Genomic DNA, 22,448 nt, shown 5'->3' on the forward strand with positions numbered 1-22,448 from the left:
AGACAGAATCCTGGTTATGCAGGATTAGCCCATATCATATCCTGTTTCAGAAAGAATGTCAATATGTACTAAGCGGTTGGCATATCCTTTAACTTAAGCATGGCTTAGGGGCAGATAAAAATAGACTCAGATGAGCACTATAGAGAAGCAAATCATGTGCTTTCCCTTGTCTTTCTTTTAAAAGGGAAAAAGAGTAATTTGGAAGACTTCTTTTTTGCCACCTGATATGTTGGAATTCTAATTCCAAAGAGAGGCACGTGTTGCTATTGTTTTAATTTTGGCCTCTTGACTGTACTTGTATGTCCAGCACTTCTAGACGTTCTGCTTCTCAAGAAGGAAAGGGGGCTCTATCCTGCGGTAGCCACTTAGCAAACATGGACCCACCAAAGGCAGACTAGCGTGTTCTCTGTTCTGCCTGGTTTTGAACAACCTCCTGTGAACATTAGTTCTCAAAGTCCAAACCCATCCAAGTCAGCCTGGGATCACACCTCCAGAGGACGCTGATGCTCGACCAACCTTCTCAGCTTAAAGGCAAACACATCGATACCATCTGAGGTGCAAGGGAGCCCAGTTCCGGCAGAATGTGCTGTTGGAGAGTCTATGATGGCAGGGCAAAGGCCGGACCACTGAGGCCAATTCAAACCAAATCTTTATAAACATTTAGTAACATGCTGCTCCTATACAAATTCAATCCTTTGTTCTCCAGCTTTGGTGTTCAGCAACGAGTTCATCAGCAAATGGCTCTAGAAGTATAGCAAGCCATTTTGGAAGCAATTGAATTACAATTACCCACCCGCGCACTCACGCATGTTTTGCTGTTGCATGTCCCCATGCAGAACAGGAGGAGAAATGGAACACATTGGCGGCGTTTCATTCTAGAGCATCTATAATTCTCTGACCTCTCTCACTTAGACTTTTGCACCACATGCAAAGGTATTTTTGTTCTTGTATTTTAAGCTTAAAGGCATCTCTTTAGAAAATAAAGCGAGGCGGTGTGAATTTTTTGTGTCCTATTACAAGATAGACATACCTGCATTGCATCCTCACCTTTGTGCGCTCTCCTCTCTAATCCTAGGACGTTTGTGGGCTTCTTTCCGACTTCATTGCTAACAACTAGAGCACAAGCCCGTGATGGTCAATCTTCATGCTCCATCTGCTAGGCAGCAATTTGCTTGGATCTTGATGTTTAATAACTACTCTCTGATTGTCATGGATTGAATTGTGTCCCTCAAAATATGTGTCACTTTGGCTGAGCCATGATCCTTAGTGGACTGGAAGGTAAGTAACTATGCATTTATCTTCCATGATACGATTTCATGTCATAAATGAACTCATTCCAAGGGCACTAGATTGGGATGCAGCACCTTACTCAGGTCATAACCCTAATTCTAAGAGACAAAAGGAGAGTGAACTTAGCAGAGCGAGGAGAGACCTCCCAACCAAACTCACTGCCGCAGGGTTGATGCCAACTCATAGCGACCCTACAGGACAGGGTAGACTGCCCCTCTCTCGGGGTTTCTGAGACTGTAACTCTGGGAGTGGAAAGTCCCAGCTTTGTCCTGAGGGTAGTTTTGAACCACAGACGTTAGCGATCCAGTAACCACTATATCACCAGGGCTTTTATGGAGAGACCTCAGTACTACCAAAAAAGAAGAGCTGGGAGCGAAGCACATCTTTGAGATCTGGAGTTCCATCGTTGAGAAGCTCCTAGACCCAGGGTAGAATGATGTCAAGACGCAAGGACATCTCCAAGGTATGTTGAGCCCAGAGATACTAAAAGGGTACATGGGCTTTCTCCGAGGGCAGCACAGAGAAAGCCTTCCCCTAGAGGTGGTAGCCGGAATTAAACACTTCTTTTCTTTTTAAATTAGAGACTCTTACAAATATTGTTACAATCCATAGCTCCATTTGATCAAGCATAATTGTACAATTGCTGCCCTCATCATTTTCGATACATTTTCTTTTCTTCTTGAACTCCTGGATATTAGCTCATCTTTACCCTCTCCCTTCCTCATCTTACCACCCCCTAGAACCCTCAGTAAATTATATATACATACATACATACATACATACACATATTATTATATATATATAACTTACACCATCCCATGTATCCACTCTCCTTAAATTCTAGTGCGCATTCCCTTCGAGTGGCTTATACAGTCAACACAGCCATGTGTTCACCTTTCCCCCGTTGCCCCCCCCCTTATCCTCACAAGTCACTGCTCCCCTTGCTGTTTCTGAGAGGATACCCTATCTTGAATTTAGCTTCCTGAACTCCATATTGAACAAATGCTTCGGGAACTGAGAGAGAACACATTTCGGTTTGTTAAAGCTGTCTAGTTGTGATATTCTGGTATAGCAGCAGTGGGTAACTGAGATGCCAGCTAAACAAATGCATTCTTTTAAGATAAACACAACAAACCCCAAGTAAGTTGGCGGCTTTAACTCCTTCTCAACTTCCCCTCCCTTCCCTGAATTATCTTTCACTTCACGTAGGGAAATGCATAACATTCTCTAAAGAGCCACTTCAGTCAAGGGTGCCTCACCACCAGATGTATAATTCACTTCAATTCGCTTTGTGGTACCTCCAGATTCTAGGACATGCTGTTTAATTCAGCTGCTCATGCACATTCTACTTCTGATGACACATCAGACAAGCACTGTCGGCCATGAGCCCAAACACTGGTGGGAGAGCGAGAGAAAGACCTGTCAGAAGGACTCCAGGCTGGAAAATCCTACGGAGCATATGGACTCATCACATGAGATCACTAGGAGCTGAAATGTAATCAGTGGGCCTGACAACAACAATAACCCAACAACAACAATAATGGAAATATCTGCAATGACATCAGTGCTGTTTACTTAGAATCTGTCTTCCTTTGTCTTAAGGAATGCAGAAGTGAATGTAATACATCTATCTAGGAGCATGAAGCAATCGGAATCAATATTGCTTTAGTAGAGGAAAACCATCATTTGACGTCCCCACTTACTACCATGTTCTGCCAAAGAAAACTTCACTGCAAGAGAAATTTCATGCCCATATGATTTCTTTGTGTGAGTCCTTATAATCCCTTGTATTATACACCAACAAGGCTGGCGTCTTTCTTTGGAAACAACATAGAATAATGCATCACAATTAGTTATTACTTATAATCAACCTTCTTCTTGCATGGAGTGGAGAAAAGCAAGCCAATGAAATGAGTAACGGGGAATCTCCTGCATTGCCCTTGGGAAAAGCATAGTAAGACTAGGTATATACCCCTTGCTAGACACTGCCATTTGTGCATTTTCATTTAATCTCAAATTATTCTATAAGCTAGGAACCCCTGGTGTCCCCATATCACAGGAGAGAAAAATTGAAGCTTGGAGGTATTAGGTAGCATTGCATGGCCAGTTAAGGATAAAGTACCAATATTAATTTTCAGACTCTAACTCCAGTCTTGATTCTTAATCACAATGCTATGCTACCTTAGAAAGAACAGAGGACTTCAAAAATGAACAACGAAGATGACTCTCATAGGAACCTAGAATGTTTAGTGTGGATGTTTTCAGGGTGAAATAACAACTAAATAACTAAAATGTCACATTAAAAACAACCAAAAATAAAGCCAAAACCTATCAGTGCTCAGCAGACTGATGGTCTGAGCAGACCTGAATTCTCAATGGTCTCATTAGTACAAAATAATGCATTTCAACAGCTGTTTTGTAGAAATGTTCTTCCCAGAGATGCAAATACTGTGGGAGTCATAGAAACGTGAAGGCCCTGTAACAGCTTCTCTCCCACTCCTGAGCAGAATGCTCCTGCGTGTCCACCCAGCGTGGAACAGGCATTCGATAGCAGAGCATCATGGTCAGGCCCTAAAGAGCAATCTGCTGACTGCAAAGACAATACACCTGAAAGATGCAGATGGCCAAATACCAAAGAGATGCTCACACGTGTGGGTCCAGGGGCTAACGTTTTATGGCTTAGCCCATGTGAGAAAGCTACTGCCTAGTGCTTTAAAGCATGTGAAAGTTAAAATGTGCAATCTGATACAAGAATATATGACCGGGCAATATTATCTTGGGCGGAACCATGGGTTATAAGAAATTAGGAGGTTGATCAACCTACAAACAATTACAGAGAATACCGCTATAATCCCTTTAAACCATTACATCGCCAAAAATAAACGTATGGTCTTCGGAAGTGATGATAACATGAGAGAAAACACATTAAGACAATGGAGTTCTATGGGAAAGAGTAGAAAAAGGCCAAACTGTCCTGCTCTTTTATATTTCTTTTTTATACACCAATTGTACTTAAAGACATTTCATGTAGCATCTCCGAGAAAGTACCGTGACTTTTCTTAAGCATAACACTGCTGTCTGTCGGGTTAGCAGTCCATCTCTCCTGCACACTGAGCAGGTGTGAAGGGAGATGCACCAGGTACCCAGGAAGAAGTGGTTGAGAGCAATAGGATGGAAAGATGAGGTAAAATGGTAGTCACGAGGGCTGACCCCAGAGCCATCATAGGAGGACCACATAGTCCAAGGACAAGGCATCTGAGGTGTCATGAGTCACAGCCTCTCCTGCATCTGAAATCTTTTCTGATTGACCAGCAATGCCCGATGCTTCCAACACACTGTGATGTAGACAGTCACTGTGCAACAAATAACAACTGAACATGGCAACACTCAAGCAGCTCCCTCACGTGTAGTAAGGAGCCCACAATCCAGGGAAACGCCTCTAGGGAAAGAGGTGGAAGGTGTGCTGGAGCTCTGGGGTGGCCGCTGGACTGTGGATTTTGGTGCATGAAAGAAGGAAGGAACAAAGACCCAAATGAAGAGCACCCTCGAGCGGTCAAGCGAAGAGACCAGCTGGCCTTCTTGCCCAGGACTCCGAATCTTCTGTGTTCAATATCCTGCTGGGGCTTTGCATCCAGCAGGCCTTCTCCAGGGAGAGCCTGACGCAATAAGTCACGATAGACCTGACAGCTTCCCCTCTGTTTAAAAGCCCAGTCATGTCCATCACCACTGTTCTGATGCATGCTCATTCCCTCTGGGCTGAGAACAGCTGTTTTGTTCTGTTCTTTTTCAGTGGTTTGTTTTGGTTGTTTTGTTGTCTGGTTGTATACTGTTGCTTTGTGTTCCTCTGTCTAGTTTTCGTGCATGTTAGTGACTCCACAGGTCTGTCTGAATAGGACAGGCTGGATGAACTATCTGGAGGAAAAACAATGGGACCGACAGTTCCGGGGGGACTTGGGGTGGGGGGGTAGCGGGGGTAAGGAAGTGGTGTTAACAAACCCAGGGACAAGGGAAAAACATGGGACCCCAAATGGTAGAGAAGGGGGAGTGGCAGGCCTGGTGGGAAATGATCAAGGGTAAGGTTGCTTAGAGAAGAGGTATACTCTAGCCCAGGTGGCGATGAAGCATGGTAGTAGGGCAGGAGGAAGGTCAAGGGAGATGGAGGAAAGAGCTAGGAGTCAAAGGGCATTCATGGAGGTCTAGACAAAGACATGTACATGCAAATATATATAGGAGGATGGGGAAATAGATCTATGTGTCTATATTTATAGAAGGACCTTGGGCCTCTACTCAAACACTCCCTCAATGCATGAATACCTTCTTTTATTAAATTGGAACTCTATGATGCTCACTCTCCCGACACAACGGCTGGAGCCAAAGTGGGTGAACAAGTAAATGTGGTGAAGAAAGCTGATGGTGCCCGGCTATCAAAAGAGATAGTGACTGGGGTCTTAAAGGCTTGAAGATAAACAAGCGGCCATCTAGCTCAGAAGCAACAAAGTCCACATGGAAGAACACACCAGCCTGTGTGATCGAGTGGTCCCAAAGGGATCAGTTACCAGGCATCAAAGAACAAAAAATCATATCATTGACTGCACACCTCCATGATAGGATCGCTGAAGAAAAATGGGTGCACAAGCAAATGTGGTGAAGAAAGCTGATGGTGCCCGGCTATCAAAAGAGATAGTGTCTGGGGTCTTAAAGGCTTGAAGGTGAACAAGCGGCCATCTAGCTCAGAAGCAAATAAGCCCACATGGAAGAAGCACACCGGCCAGTGCGATCACGAGGTGCCCAAGGGACCAGATATAAGGCATCATGCAAAAAAAAAAAAGATATAAGTGTGTGTATGTATGTGTATATGTATATATGTATGTGTATATATATATTATATTAAATGAAGGGGGAAGTGCAGAGTGGAGAACCCAAGGCCCAAGTGTCGGCCAATGGAGATCCCCTCATAGAGGGGTTTAGGAGAGGAGATGGGTTAATTAGGGTGTGAGGTAGTATCGATGAAGAACACAGCTTTCCCCCAGATCCTGGATGCTTCCTCCCCCCAACTACCATGATCCGAACTCTACCTTGCAGGGCTGGCTAGGACAGAGGCTGTACACTGGTACATATGAGGGTTGGAGGTACAGGGAATCCAGGGTGGATGATACCTTCAGGACCAAGGGTGTGAGGGACGATGCTGGGAGAGTGGAGGGTGAGTGGGTTGGAAAGGGGGAACTGATTACAAGGATCCACATGTGACCTCTTCCCTGGGAGAGGGACAGCAGAGAAGGGGGGAAGGGAGACTCTGGATAGGGCAAGATATGACAAAATAACGATGTATAAATTACCAAGGGCATATGAGGGAGGGGGGAAAGGGGAGGAAGGGGGGGGGAAAAAAGGACCTGATGCAAGGGGCTTAAGTGGAGAGCAAATGCCTTGAGAATGATTGGGGCAGGGAATGTATGGATGTGCTTTATACAATTGATGTTTGTATATGTACGGATTGTGGTAAGAGTTGTTTGAGTCCCTAATAAAATGTAAAAGAAGAAAAGAGAAAAAAATGATTAGGGCAAAGACTGTACAGATGTGCTTTATACAATTGATGTATGTATATGTATGAACTGTGAAAAGAATTGTATCAGCCCCAATAAATTGTTAAAAAAAAAAAGAAAAAGAAAAAACCAATAGTTTTTACATGCATTTATCATCCTAAAAGGATGTCTGAGAAACACAAAAAATAAAAAAATAAAAAATAAAAGGTTGTTCTATTGTTCAAAAGAATTAAGTTTCTGTTTAAACTGCCTACTGGTAATTTTTCTATTCATTACAATGCTATAAAAGAAAACTATCTTCATCCTCGTCAAACACTGTTTATTAGTCAGATGACCCAAGTGATTGTATTTTCTTGCGATTAGGTGCTGCTCTAAGCAGCATGAAGCAGCAAAGCTTCGGAACGGAGATGCTAACCCTGCTGTGTATAACAAAGGGCAGATGGTCCTCATAGACGAGGTCCACCGTTTCCTAAGCCTGCAAAGAAGCCTGAGGCGTGGAATCGGTTAGAACATTGCCTTTAACGGCACAATAGCATTGTGACATGTAGGCTGCGTACCAGACAATGGTGTGGTACAGAAGTACCACCTTACAAGGTCTCAACTTACCGATTTTAAAGAACATCAGTAAACTGTAAGTTGCATCAGAAAATCTCTAAGATCTTTGAGTCAAAGCCTTGGCTTCCAGCTGCTCTCGACCACGTGCCTGATAGAAATGGCAGAGTTCTTCCGGTGGTTTTTGCCTCAGAGCAGACCAGGGTCAGGCCCTGAGAAGAGCACCAGTTAAGTCTGCTGAATGATTGAGCTGCAATGATTTCCTAAACGTCGGAACCCAGCCACGATCAATGGAAATAAACACGGTGTGTCTGTTTTAATCAGGCTGCACTATTCTTGAATGGGAAATACTTAGGCATGAGACGATATAGATTTATCTCACCGTTTGAATCGATTTTCTAGCATGACAGTCTTTGCAAATGATGTGCCCCTTGAGATCTGAGAGGATGGCTCCACTTAGCACCATGCAACACAAAACAACTCCATAATATTTCTGACATACTAAGACACCTTGAGTTCTCTCCAGTGAAAACCCTTTCATGACCAAATCATTTCTTGTTTGTACAATTTTATAGATGCAATGTATCTTTTTGCTAATGAAATACATGCTGAATCACTGGCTCTTATAAATTTTTGGCAGGTAAAATGAACTTGGATAAATTCAGTGGAACACAGATGTCCCAATGGATACTACTTGGCAGGCACCTGGGACCAGGCATTGAAAAACAAAAGAAAACAAAAACAAAAAAACCACTTGAAATATTACCTAGTCCTGAGCCTAAGACCTTCCCACCAGTACACTGAACTTCCTGCTACCACATCGATTCTGACTCATGGCGACAGAGGAGACTGGCCCTGTGGGTTTTCATGGCTGTAACTCTGTATGAGAGTAGAAAGCCTCGTCTTTCCCCTACAAACTAACTAGGTTGGTCATTTTCAACTGCTGACCATGCAGCTAGCTGCTGACTCGCAGCCAGTTCAGCAGCACACAGGTAAAGAGTAAAACATACTTCCAAGTCTTCTCGCACTCTATGGAAGGCCAAAGAGAAACAAATGCTTTACACCACCACTCTGCTGGGGACACCACCTCATGTAAGCACCACTCAGCCCAGCAATATGCCGCTGGCGAACTGCCTTCTCTTTTGCAAACACCGCCGGACCCTGGGGATACTGTCTCCCAGGAAACAGCAGCATTCATAAGCACAGTTCGACTGAAGTGGGAGGATATATCAAGATTACGAAAATACTAGCATTTTCCAAGATTATTTTGTGATTTACATGAGAGCTTACGCAGCAAAATAATATTCCATTCAATAGTTCACACACACATTGTTCCATGACATGGGCTGGAGGCCCTGCAGCGTGCCAGGTCTCTTCCCGTTTTCACGCCGGGTAACCTGCTCCCATTCCTCCTGCCCTTTCCTACCTGTTCATCTTTGCTTTCGAGTAGATGTGGCCTTTTTGACATGTTACAGTTGATAGTTCTAAGGAGGGCATCCCTTCGGATGGTATCTATTGGCCTGGCCATGCTCATACTTGGCTGAAAGGTGGTGTCTTTGAGCGGTTTCTGTTCGAAGCCAGATAGTTCTCTTAGGGCAAAACTCTCTGGGGTTTCCCAGTTTCTATCAGACCAGTTTAGTAAGATCTTTTCTATGAATTTGAAGTTTGTTCTGCATTCTTTTTACTCATTGCCACTGGGACCTTCTCTTATGCCCCTGGTCAGAGCAGCTGTTCACAGGAGTGGGCCACCGTCCAGATCTTCGGGGCTCAGATCTGCAGTTGACTTTGTTTTATGAACACGTGGCTCTTTTCATGAGCTTGCGAGCTGCCCGAATGTCTTCTTTGGTGATGTGTCTGTCATGTCCTCCACCAGGTTTTAAGTTGTATTGTTTGTCCTTTTTTTTGTTGTGGGGTTGATGTTTCTCTATAAATTTGAGCGCGAGGAGACCATGGGCACAGATGTTGCTGCAAAAATGTCTTCCTAGGTCGTCCTTTTACTATTTTGGCAAAATCTTTTGATGAGCCTAAGTATTTCAGTTTTAGAAGCCTCAGTTATCTGCTTTCTCTTCCGCTATTTGTGCATTATTAGATGCATTTGCTCGTCTATTTCTGGCATGAGCTTTTAATGCTTCGTCTCAACGACAATGCAAGGCACGGACCTTCCTTTAAGTACATCCACCCCTGGCTCTGATTCCCAGCAAAGATCCTCTTCAAAATGCCGACAATGTAAAGATGACTAAGAATGTGTGGCTGCCTGGTTGAGCGGGAAAAAAAGATTTATGTCCAGAAAAGGAGCTAACAAACGCCTTATCAGTAATCATCCCTTTGTCAGTGGTGTTGAATCCTTTGGCATGGTAATTGCAACCGAATGGCAAATCAGCACTTGTCACGTGGGTTGCTGCTTGTAACCCACTGTAACGTATGACTGTAACGGGTGACCACAGTCTTTCCTGTAGGAAAAGTCGCTTTCTCTGACTTTTGTCCATGGGGAGCAGCATCACAGGACAGAGAAGAGATAGAGAGAACCAGAATCCTGGTAAAAAGAACAGCCATCTGGTCGCCCTTCAAAACATAGCAACAGAGGCCTAAGGGGCCATCTGGCTGTGTGTTACAATAGGGCACTGGATGGGTGGCCGACCTAGATGCTTCGTGCTCAGGGAAAAGAGGCAGGCACTTCCGAATCCATTTCTCATGAACTTTAGATTTTCTTCAACTTTGAATCTTCCATGGAATCATCTCTAGTTTGTGAAATAAATCAATAAAAATGTATGCCACGGAAAAACCGGCATAGTAATAATGAGAATGCTCCTGCACTATGAAGAATGTAGCCAGGCCAGCGAACAATTTGTGTAGAAGCTGCTGAATGTTCAATCTATACCACTTTGTAAATATTCACCCAAAATACACATCAAACTATATATATTTAAAGAAAACAAAGTATTCAACAACCAAAAAAAGCATATTGACTATATAGAATTTACAATAGAAATGCTACAACTATTATCTATAAAATGATCCTTCCATGGAATGAAGTTGTTTGTTTGTTTGCTTGCTTTACCCTAGTAAAAGAGAGAAAGACTGGTGAGGTTCTTCCCTGGATGGTCTCTGCATGGAAAAAGTATTTCTATGTGTGTTTTGTTTTAATTTAGACTATTCTCCGGTTCATTTCTTACTTAAAATCTCTCCCATTAAGGACATCATCACATCTCGAAGGCAATTATTTTTTATGGGACACAGAACTGTGAGCAAAAGGGTAGTAAGCTACAAAATCGGATTAACTCGTAAGTGACAAACATCCCAATTTGCAAAGGCACCTGCTGAAACAATCAGAGGATGGAGAGGAGGAGAAGGGAAAGGGGGAGGGGGAGGGGGAGGAGGAGGAGGAGGAGGAGGAGGAGGGAGTGAAAAGCAGCAATGCCCGTGCACACAGACTCGAGGGCAGGTCCCTGCGGGTCACTGACATGTAGACACCTGCCGAGAAATCTGTGCCAGCGTGTCTAGACACAGCAGGAAGCACTCTGGGTCATATGGAATCGCTGCGATTGCCACCATCCAAGGACGATCTCGGAATGCCTTATTCATCCATTTCTGTCCTCGAGCAGAGCGGTTCTTCCCACATGTCTGGCCGCTTAGATTTCTCCCCCCTCCCCACGTGGGCTCTTTGCTTTGAAGATGTTTGCATTCGAGCACGTCCTTTAATGATAAAAACAGATTCAGGCCAACGACCTTCCTATGTCCAAGACAATGTGTCCTTCCTTAGCTTATGCAAAATTACAGATGCCGCACCGTGTGATCACAGTGTAGTACGTTGTGCATGATGTAAGAAGTGAGACGTTCTAGCACAGCGCTCAGAATCTAAAACAAAATGCTAATGTTTTAATACAGAGAACAAACATATTAGCATTTTTCCTAGTCGGGGTTCATGGTACTTATCTCTCTTGTAAATTCTTTACCCAAAAAAATGTTCCCAGTAACTGATTTTTTTTCTTCCAGAAGTACAAGTTCTTGTATAAAGTTAAATTTCCTCTAAGAAACAGAAAGGCGATCAGGCCATGCCAGCCTCTGAAGAGAGACAGGAAACCAGGAGGGTGGTTTCCTTTGATTCGTCTTGTCATTCCATGAAAATCCCAGTCTTCCCAATCTTTTCCATCTCTGATGCTGTCAGGCCACACTCTTAGGATCCCCACTTCTTGTTCTTAGGCGCTCCTGGCAAATGCTGTGTAACATGAGAGCCTGGACCCACTTCCAATTTCAGATGCCTCTGTTGGGTGGGGCTCCGAACTCTACCCAGCAACCCTGACTCTGTCACCCACTTGTTTCCTATCACACTCTCACTCAAAGTCGGCCTCCTGTGCTCACTCACTCACTTTCAGCCCTAAGCTCCCTCTGTTCTTGAAGAGCAGGGTGCTGGGCCTCAAGGTGCCCTTCTCTGCCTCAACCTTTTACAGCCATCTCCCTCCTCACCTCGCTTTCTCTCTCATTAGATGGAGAATGTGACCTTCATCCTTTGGAATGTGGATTCCTTCACTTGTGTCCTGGGTCCCATCTGCCACATGCTCCAGGATTCACCACTGAACCCCCAGCAGGACCACAGACGGTTCCTGCACTCCCATGGGCTACGGTAGTGGGCAGATAAAAGTAGGTGGGAAGGGATGGGGGAATGTCATTATATACTATAGGAGGATTGCCTCCTCTACTAGCTAAGGACAGGTATAAACTCATTCAAACTTTCTAGGTAGACGGTCCTTACACAGACACAGGACTTTTTCTTTAGCCTCAGAGGAATTTTCTGTCACAGGATTTTTATTCACTTTTCTGAAAGCCACCTATTTTACTTCATACGTGAGGTAAAGTTTATGACTTAAAAGCAATTTTCTTATGAGTCCTGGAAATGCATACGTTAAGCACCTGGTGACTAACAGAAAGGCTGGCAGTTCAAACCCACTTCGCAGCTCCAAAGAAGCATGCAGTGATTTTCTCCCGTAAAGCTGAAGAAAATCTATGGGGCAGTTCTATTCTGTAAGGCCTGAGGGTCTCCGTGAGTCAGAACAGACTCAATGTCACGAGCAACAACAACAACATATTATGTAAGACTCAATGTCCTAGAACCTTCCTCCTAAGTTTTGTCAAATACATTAGTAAGAACTATTATCAGTTGATATGCACCCTATATTATTCTAGGAAAAATGCAAGCCAGATGATCCATGGGGCAAGAGACTAGGCCAGACTAACAAACTGATCTCCTTTAGAGAGACTGGAAAATATTTTTCTTCATTGTTTCATTGCTCATTTATAGAAAAATCAATAAGTCTGACGCAAGTAGTCCATGCATCATATACACCGCAAAGGTTAAAGCAAGCCCACATACATGTACTTATCACCAGGACCCTCTGTAGGTTTCTGAGATTGCAGATCTGTAAGGGAGCAGGTACCCTCATCGTCCTCCCTTGGAGGAGTCAGTGGGTTTGTACCACTGACCTTTCTGGGTGGGGTTCAACACCTAATCCACAGTGCCACCAAGGTTCCTTATTAAAACAAACAAATAAACACAAAACTCACTGTCAACGAGTCAATGTAGACTCATAAGGACTTGATACAAGCCTCTCTAAATTTCACATCATGCCTGATATAGTTACAGTTCATTGTACCAACCTGGCCGATAAACTCACGTGGGGTTAATTAAAGGGCAGAGGGATAAATGGCTCAGTGAGTCTCGCCTTTCTAGTTCTCAGGTCTCTTGCTTCCGTGAGGGTTGAACCAGGGTGCAGCTGCCTTAGCCAGTTCCCTCCTTTAGCTAGCAAGGCTCACTTCCTGCAAGACATCCCCAAGAAGTCATATGCCCTACTCTGATGCAGCCCTGGGTGCTGGAGCAGCCGTGTGGAGATGCCTGCCAGCGCTGAGATGCTTACACGTTCACTGACTCAGCTTTCCACCTGCAGTCAGCATCATTGCATGTGTTTTGTGAGATGGAAGAGGACTTTGTGGATTGGTGTTGGACATATGGGTTAATGTTGGACTTGGGCAGCACTGGGTTGGGATGTTTTCTTGATGCGCATTTACCCGTTATATAAAACTCTCTCTTATACATGAGTTTCTGTCAATTTGTTTCTCTAAAGCACCCAAACTAACACAATGTCATACACTTAACAAACTGTCCATAACTCCTTGGCATATATTGTTTTTCAATGAATTGCACATCAACGACCACATACCACATCTGGCTGTCTTAAAACAGATTTCCTGTCATTGCTGTTCCTTTAAATTATCATCACTATGATTTATGGCCAATTAAAGGGTCAAGATAATATACCTAGTATTATCTCATTGAATTCCCAACTAAACCCATGCACTGTTATTACCCTTTAACTAGCAGATGAGAATACAGGCACAAAAGCAGGAATTAACTTGTCCCCGGGGATGCAGCTACCAAACAGCAAAGCCAGAGTGGGAACATGGTCGGACTCCGGAGGCTGGCCATTCGCACAACTGCCTGGGGAAGTGTCCCATGACATTCATCTTAAGGGCAAGTGGAGATCTAGTATGCGGCCTACTTCAGTCTTTATGAAAAAAACAAAACCAAGCCCCTCCCCACCAAAAAGCAAACTCTGCCTTACCAGGAATTCTCGCTACTAATCCTTTTTCTTTTTTTAAAAAACATTTTATTAGGGGCTCATACAACTCTTATCACAATCCATACATATACATACATCAATTGTATAAAGCACATCTATACATTCTTTGCCCTAATCATTTTCAAAGCATCTGCTCTCCACTTAAATGATAGAAAGGAACGGAGTACTGAAAGCAAAGGCAGTCAATTGCTCTTATGCAAATGAGCATTTCAAGGTAAGAGGAGAGTTTAATTCTAAGAGGGTAAAAGCAAAACAAAGCCAAATCCAGAATTTCAGGAAAAGCCTATGAACCAGGCCCTAGCAGAAAGTCAACGTTGTCTGAATTGAATTACTAGGCTGTAACACGGTGTATGTCATTGGCAGGGTACGACATTTTCGTAAGTTCTGTCACGCAGCAGTTTCTCAGCTAGAAGCCCATGCCAGCAGCTTGCACGCATGAACAGCTGATACCAAGCTAAGTACCAATCGGTGGCATGTGGGCCCTATTAAATAGATTCTCTGATGAGAATAAAATACAGTAATGAATTAGCCCTGAGACAAATTTACAACCTTAATTAATGAAGCTTTGGAATACATCAGTAAACAGAGTAATGAAAGTTATAAGGGAGGCAGTGAACTATGTCATTTTCACTAGTCCCTATAATTCCTAGTCTGTTGTCGATGAATTAATATACAGCAACACTGAAAACCTAAAATGAATGCAGACGCCGACAGGGGCACAGCCTAAGGAATGTACAAACACTATGATTGTTTCTATTACTCTATAGCACATTAAGTTTAAAGGTATCTAAGGGACCGAATATAACGTGTGATGAAGGCTACCCCATTTGGTTCCTTATGGAACATGAACTCATATTCAAAAACCTCCAGGCACACGCTTCCCTTCCTTGGTCCAACGCTAACCCCTGCCCTTGCAGCGTGTCGCCTGCTTGCCCAGTGTCACCTGTCTCCTGCAGACCGTGCTCAACTAATGATCTGTCCTCATTGTAGGCGACTCAATTTTAACTCAGAGTAGAGCTGCCCAATAGAGTTGTCTAGGCTGTCATAGTTGTGGTAGCTGAATGTGAGGTCTTTCTTTAGCACAGTTGCTAGGTGGATTCCAGTTAGCACTTTGGTGATAGTTAAGGGCTTAACCATGATGCCACAAGGGCCTCTTTTTTGCCAGATATACTGAACTCTTTCTGTTAGTTCTCAGTCAGTTCAACTTTTTTGTTCCAATGAAGCCCTCAATAGATCCTCTACTATGCTCTCAGGGGGAAACATTTGGTTTAGGAAGAAAGTAGAATATGATCAATATTGGAGCTAATGAGAACAGGTATGGAATAATTAGATAACCAATTCCTGCTCAGATGGCATGAATTCAAATATAAGTTCCATTATATACCAGCTGTGTGACCTTAGGCATGTTATGAATTGGCCCATTCCTCAATTTCCCCAATTATAATGAGTGTGTGTGTGTGTGTGGGGGGGGTGTTAACAGTGCCTCTGTGGTATAGTGGGTCACTCATTGGGCCGTTGACTACAAGGTGAGCAATCAGAAACTACGCGCTGCTCCACAGGAGAAAGGTGAAGAGTCACCGTCTCAGAAACTCAAGGGGGCACTTCCATCTGGTCCAATAGGGTTGCTATGAGCTGCCAACCACTTGATGGCAGTGAGTTGAATCTTTTCGTGTTATTAGTACCTTTATTTATTTTATTACGTGCTAAATCAATAAATAAAACAAGAGAAAACTGCAGATGATATTCAGGGAAATGGCCCCCTGCCTTTCCCACCTACATATCCATGGAAGCATGGAAAATGACAAGCATGCAGCCATATAAAAAGTGCTCTAGAAATAGTTTACTCTGGAAGCTTAAGTTAGAAAACTCAAATTTTGTTATATTTTGGCTAATAATTATATTATGTCAAGACAGCATGGAACTCAAGTAAACAAAAATGACTCGCTCTTCTGAGTCCAACGTGCCTGTACTTTAGGAGACATTGGTTTGAGGCTGTTTCACAGACAAGGGAGGAAGGTGAACAAAAAGAGTGGACTGGGGTAAACATGGGAGTATTGATACTTTTATCAATGGAGGCCTCCAACATCTAACATTCTGGATTGTCTTCAGGCAAAGTCAATGATTTTCCTAATGTGAAATTTATACCCTTTTTAAATAGGGCCCAGGGCAACGTAATTTATGTTTCGTCGGAAATGTACAAGAGCTATTACCTGGTTCTATGGTAGCATTCCTGGGTGGTGAGAACAAGCCAATCAGCTGCTAACTGCAAGATTGAAAGTTCAGGGCCACAGGGAAGTGCCTGGGAATAAAGACCTGGTGATCTACCTCCAAAATCCTAGCCACCGAGAGCCCTATGGAAGCAGTTCTGCTGTGATGCTGACTCTATGCTGACTGGATTTTTATTTTAAATCATATGTTCAGTAGCGTTCTCGTGGCTGTAGTAGCTATGGGAGTGGAATGAATGGAAAGTTACCACTCTCGCATGCTGATTTCTTTTATATTTGGCATCTCCAAGTAAGAGAGGGATGAAAAAGCTTTGAGAAAAGTTCATTCTCTTTAGAAAATAGTTTTATTGGACCATACCATATATACGCATGTATAAGCCGAGTTTTTCAGCGCATTTTTAATGCAGCTTTTGTATATATGGTACCTCATACCATGTCATAGTTCAATCATATTCAGAAGAGCTGGGCAATCATCACCACATCAATTTCAGGACACTTTCTTCTCGTATTCACATTGTGGGCATCCCATGTGCCCCCACCCTCCCTGCCATGCCCCTGGGTAACCGCTACCCACTTCAAGTCACTCTAGGCTTATCTATTCTAGATTTTTCCACCACCTTCATGACTCCCCCTTATATGGAACTCTGAGATTTTGACCTTTCAAAAGGAAAACCCAAACTCCCTATCGGTTCTGACTCATCGGGACCCATGGGCAGGGCTGAATTGCTTCTGTGGGATTCTGAGGCGGCACCTTTTTACAGGGGCAGAAAGCTTCATTTTTCTCCTATGAAGTGGCTGGTGGGTTCCAACTATTGACCTTGTGGTTAACAGCCCAACTGGTAACTCACTACAGTGTAGAAAAAAGCTGATCCTACTTGGCTCCTCTTAAAAATATTATGAAAAGATCTCTGTGTGAAACACAAATTTCCACAGAATATTTCTGAGGCCGAATATCATTTTCAATATTATCACTATTAATAATGTACAATCATTATTAAAACTATTAATCTTTGACGCTCTGGACCTGGCCAATAAAATCCCGATCAAATATGGAAATTTTCAGGCAAACACAGAAGCCCAGAAGGAGTAATTTTGGAAGAGGCCCAACGGTGCCGTGGTGAGAGGGCAGGCATGAGGGTTTGTATCTTCTCTCTTCCTCTTGCTGGTTGTATAAGCGCAGGCTTTTAATAACCGTATATTTAAAGCAATGAGAACAAAGTCTGGCAGATGGTTAGTGCTCAATAAATGGTAGCTGTTTGTATCTTAAAAGAGAAAAGTTCTAAAAGTCTGAAACAGTCAGCTGCCTGATAACAAAAATGGAACCGTTTTCAGATCGTTCCTTTACAGAATGTTTGCAAGTTGGCCATGTAACCTGCACCTGGACAAAGGGACTGCCTGTGTTTGGTGGCCCAGACAATGACACTGGGGTTATATTTCGATTATCTACATACATATACACACATTCACACACAGATACATATTATGTGTAAATTACAGTCACGGGGATCCTATTTCCTATTTCACAACAGCAGCATTTTCTTAACTTTGTTATCTTTTGATTATTGATTTCCATGGTTTGCAATTAGATTTTAGATTCTGAACTGCCAAACAAATAAATAAACCAAATGCCCTGAATGCTGCCACAAATTATAAAGCGTTCAGGGAGAGGGAGGGCAGGAGAGGGAAGCGGCAGATACAAAGTGACTTCAGAGATCTATAGCTGACACATAGACCTCGTTTGATTGTGGCTGAACAGTGGGCCAAACTCTCTCTGAGTCACTGCAGAGTGATGACTCCAGGCGGGTATGTGAAGGTGCGGAGGTCATTCTCCTAAGGTGGTAATTATTTGTAAAGTTCCCTTCTTCTCAAGATAAATCCTGAAATATATTTTAAAATGAGATGATGTCAGAGCTTTGTCTCAGTATAGTTTGGGGTCAAAAAGCAAGATGGGGGAATGGGTGTGGCCAGCAGAAATCCCGCCTTAACTCCAGAAGTGTTGAAACTGATAGCAAAGACCTAATAGTACACAACACTGTTTTATGTTTGTGTGTCTGCCAAAAATGTTCGAAACGTAAGTACTGAGGAAAATACATAGTGAATAATTCCCCTCTGGATCCATTTTCTCCTTCTTCTCGTAGAGCCTCTGGAGGACGGGGGAGAATTGCCCCCGAAGCAGAGAGCCCCATCTTTCTCCTGAGGAGCAGTTTCGTAAGCACTATGCGACCACGGGGTCCTTGGTGGGTAGAAAAAGAAACACAACTGCATCTCAAAATCCCATCTCAAATTAGGATGCTGTTGTGGAGAAGAGGCACCCTGGTGGTGTAGTGGTTATGAGGCAGGCTGCTAAACAAAAGGTCGGCAGTTTGAAACCACCAGCCGCTCCTTGAGAGAAAGACTAGGCTTTCTACTCCCATAAAGGGCTATGGTCTCAAACCCTCCCCCCCCCCCCCAGGGACAGTTCTACCCTGTCCTACAGGGTCACAAAAGAGGAAGGTAAACTAAAAGAAAGGAATGGGGTAGATGGCAGTGAGTTTTTGTGTTTTGTTTTTAATTTGCTGAGCAGATATGATTACTTCCCACTCATTCGCTGTGCCACACAGAAAGAAGGAAGCAAGAACGGTCACCAGTTTGGAGAGGACGGAAAGGCCAGGGGGCGGGTGAAAGGGGGAGGGCAGCAGTAGCCAGCTGCACAGGCAGAACCCAGCCAGTCTTTCGGCTTCTTCCCGGGGAGGCTGCCTCTGCTCCTGGCAGCTTGCACCCACACACTGAGCAAAGGGTGAAACGCTGAGAGAAGACCTCTGGGCTGCCTGAGACCAAAGAAGCAACATGTACATAAACTTGAGATGTTCCCAAATACTTAGTAAGAATATGTTTCCACTCTCACCCATTCTTTTGTCCACCCTTGGATGGCGATTGTGCGTTTGCAAGATAAGAGATAGCCAAGCCCAGTGGCCAGAAAGCAGGGGAGTGTTTCCCAGTGTCACTCCAGGTCTGCTCGCTGAAAGGATGCTACAGGAGAGTGAGTGAGAACGAGTGGGAGCATGAAAGCGAATGGTGAGAGAGGAGAACGTGTGTGTTGGGGGGTGTAGCAGACAGAGTGTGAGAGAAAGAAAATGAGAGCAGAGAAAGGGTTTTATCTCTGTGGGGGGGGGGAGGGGAGGTGCATATAAAATGGGGAGAGAAGAAGAATACTGAGAGAGAGAGAGGGAGGGAGGGAGGGGGGGGGAGTGTGTGAGAGACAAGAAACCAGGTCAACGCAGGCGAGTTTGGTAGCACAAACACCTTACAGAACAAGACAGTGGCCAGCCCTAGCCTGAACCTGGGAACCACGTTTTGGGGATCCTGAATCCATTTACCTGCCTGTTTTCATCAAGTAAATAGAATAAGGCAAGGAGAACTGAATACAATTTCTAAGAGTGTCTAAAACTGAGATAAAAGTGGCACTCAATGCCACAGGTATGCTCTTTAAATATCGGTGGCAATGGGCAATTTGCACCCCTTCAAAACGCTAGCTTTAGAGAAAGCCTGCCCCCTCATTTCCTCTTTTTGCATTCCATATAGTTTCTAAATGAGCTAAAGAGACCATACAATATGCAAAGTAATAAAGATTTTGTCACACTAAACTAACCACCAAGCCAGCTTTCTCAAGACGCATTCCAATCCGTGAGCAGGAATTATCTCTCAACAATCCTTCACGTTTTGGAGGCCAGTGCCTAGCCGTTGCCTGGATCATTTGTTCAGGCCCAGAGCTCCCCTTTGCAGTTGCATTGATTTGAGCAGGGAGGAAGGACGTGTAAGGCACAGAGTCGTTTCTCTAACGGTGTACAGAGTAGATTGTAAGACTGGACTCGCATTGCTACGTCCACACCTCATAAAATTCTGTCTTTACTGCTCAAAACCACTGCCCTCTAAAATCGAGGGATGCAGCCCTATTGTCAGGAGAGGAACTCCACTTCCTAATTAGTGATGGCTAACATGCTTCTCTATGCTAATTCACCAAATAACTGAGCCAAGATCTTATGGCCATAAAAACATGCTTCAAAGATTACTTGTGTTCCTCTAACACATTTGAGTAAATATTACTTTAAAAATGATGAGCATTTTCAAATAAAATGATTTTGCAATAAGCAAGGAACAGCAGTCAGTATTTTAATTTATACAACTTTCAACATTTAAATAAAAATTATTAATTTTTAAATGGCATATTCATCTATAAAACAAATATAAAGATTGGTACTATAAATGCACCTCAACAAGAATTTCTGCTTAAAAAGACAAATCAAAATAAATAAAGAATTTCTGCTTTGGGAAAACAGCCAAATAACTCACTCTAAGCCTTTTCCTAAGCAGTAAAAGCTGGCCATTGGTAGGGGAACTGAAAGAGAGGAAGAGTCAAAGAACAGGAAGCGTGTGCTAACTCATTCCACAGTCCTACAACTTCAATGGGAAGGTTGTCCTGGCCTCCAGCATCACTGCTGCAGGCAAAGTGAGAACAAGTAATTGTTGACTGCACATTGGAAACAATACAGGTGTTAACAGCCATTCACAAACAAACCTCCAGATCTCAAGCTACACAAATACAAAGTGCCTCAAATCAGGAACCCTGATCTCCGTGGGGCCATTTGTCCATTGAACGGCTGATGACAATTCTATAGCCTTTTCAAGATTTTTGAAGAACCTGGATACTCATCTTCTCCTCTCATCCACATGGAAATCTCTGAAGCAGGGCTCCTTAAGCTACTGCCTGCGGGCCACATGCAGCCCACCAAGGACATTTATCCAGCCTGCCAGGTGTTTTTCCCTTTTGTTTTTTTACTTCAAAATAAGGTATGTGCAGTGTGCATAGGAATTTGTTCATAGTTTTTTTTAAAAAAACAAACAAACTATAGTCCGACCCTCCAACGGGTCTGAGGGACAGTGAACTTGCCCCCTATTTAAAAAGTTTGAGGACCCCTGCTCTAGAGGGTCTGCAGCTTAGAAAGTCAGAGTAATCTGGGTGGGAAAATTGAGACTGATGGATGCAAAAGGTGACTTGTCCAAGGTCATATACCTGAATGATTGCCTATCACAAATCTAAACCATTCCAATGGGGAGGGAGGCAAGCCCCAGCTCCGTGGCACTCACCTGATGGGGCGGTTTTCTTTACTATCAAACAGGGAGAAGATGACTTCCAACTCCTCCCCCAGGTTGGAACACATGAGGCTCTTCATCTGCACAAACAGGTGATGGCTGCTGGCCTGCACAGGTGTGTCTTTTTTGCGATGTCGATGCTCCATCTGAAGGACATGACCCAACAGAGAAGAATGAGTGTGGACTGAGGAAGGTAACTGAACCCAACCAGCGCATTAGCTATTCTGTAACACTTATGTCCGATGCAAAACTTTTATTTGCTTGTGGATTCGGAGTCCAGTTGGGTGTTCAATTCCAAATTTTCTTCCAGCTTCCAAAATAAGAAACCCAAACCTTAGTGGATCCCCAAGGACTCCTGTTGGACAAAAATTTTAAAAGATTCATTCCTGTGAGGACGATCCCAACTCCTGGAGTAGACTGAGGCAGAGAGTTTAAATGATTCTACTGTTTCCTTATCAACTCTTTGGATAAGAACAAATGATTAGTCATCTCTGTAAAAAAATGGGACTACATTATACCTAACTGATCAACCCATTGATGTTAGCCGAACAATACAACTATCACTTGTATTTCTGATAATTAAAAGTGCTTTTAAATTATACTAAATTTTTTTAAATGTGGTAATTTTCTAAGACAGGCTGGGGGCAACTATAGCTAACCACTAGAAGAAGAAACTGCTTCTAACCGACTGTCAAGCGAAAGGGCAACCTCGGAAACGTGCAGGGAGTCACAAAGTAGAGATGGCATCTACGTCCTTTCCTCAGCCCAGCCAGCACGAGTTGAACGGGGGAGTGGACCAGAGTGAGAGTGCCCACAGGTGATGGAGGAGAGGAACTGTCTGTGATTCTGGGGCTGATGCGAACATGTGGATGATTGTTCACTGAACATACATGAGCAGGCTTCCAAAATTCCATTGCTACTTCATTACTGTCATTTTGCCTCTGTAATGAATTGGGCGACCCCTGTGAAAGGGTCGTTCGACCCCTAGGTTGAGAAATACTGCACTAAGTGGGCCATGGGGCCCTGGTTTGCCCTATAACTTATCACCAGTCGGGATCAAGTCAACATCAATGGGTTCG

The 22,448-nt window shown here is 43.6% G+C and overlaps 1 protein-coding gene across 3 annotated transcripts in view; it reads right to left on the minus strand.

Moving 5' to 3' along the window:
* Positions 1 to 22,448, minus strand: part of DOCK4 (dedicator of cytokinesis 4) — a 481,793-nt gene that overhangs the window by 216,761 nt on the left and 242,584 nt on the right. For all 3 annotated transcript variants that reach the window (XM_075558568.1, XM_075558567.1, XM_075558566.1), the window contains exon 8: positions 21,364 to 21,515. In XM_075558568.1, coding sequence (XP_075414683.1) covers positions 21,364 to 21,515 — 152 coding nt within the window. The remainder of the gene's footprint in view (positions 1 to 21,363; positions 21,516 to 22,448) is intronic.

Source organism: Tenrec ecaudatus, chromosome 9, assembly GCF_050624435.1.
Source record: "Tenrec ecaudatus isolate mTenEca1 chromosome 9, mTenEca1.hap1, whole genome shotgun sequence".
NCBI lineage: Eukaryota > Metazoa > Chordata > Mammalia > Afrosoricida > Tenrecidae > Tenrec > Tenrec ecaudatus.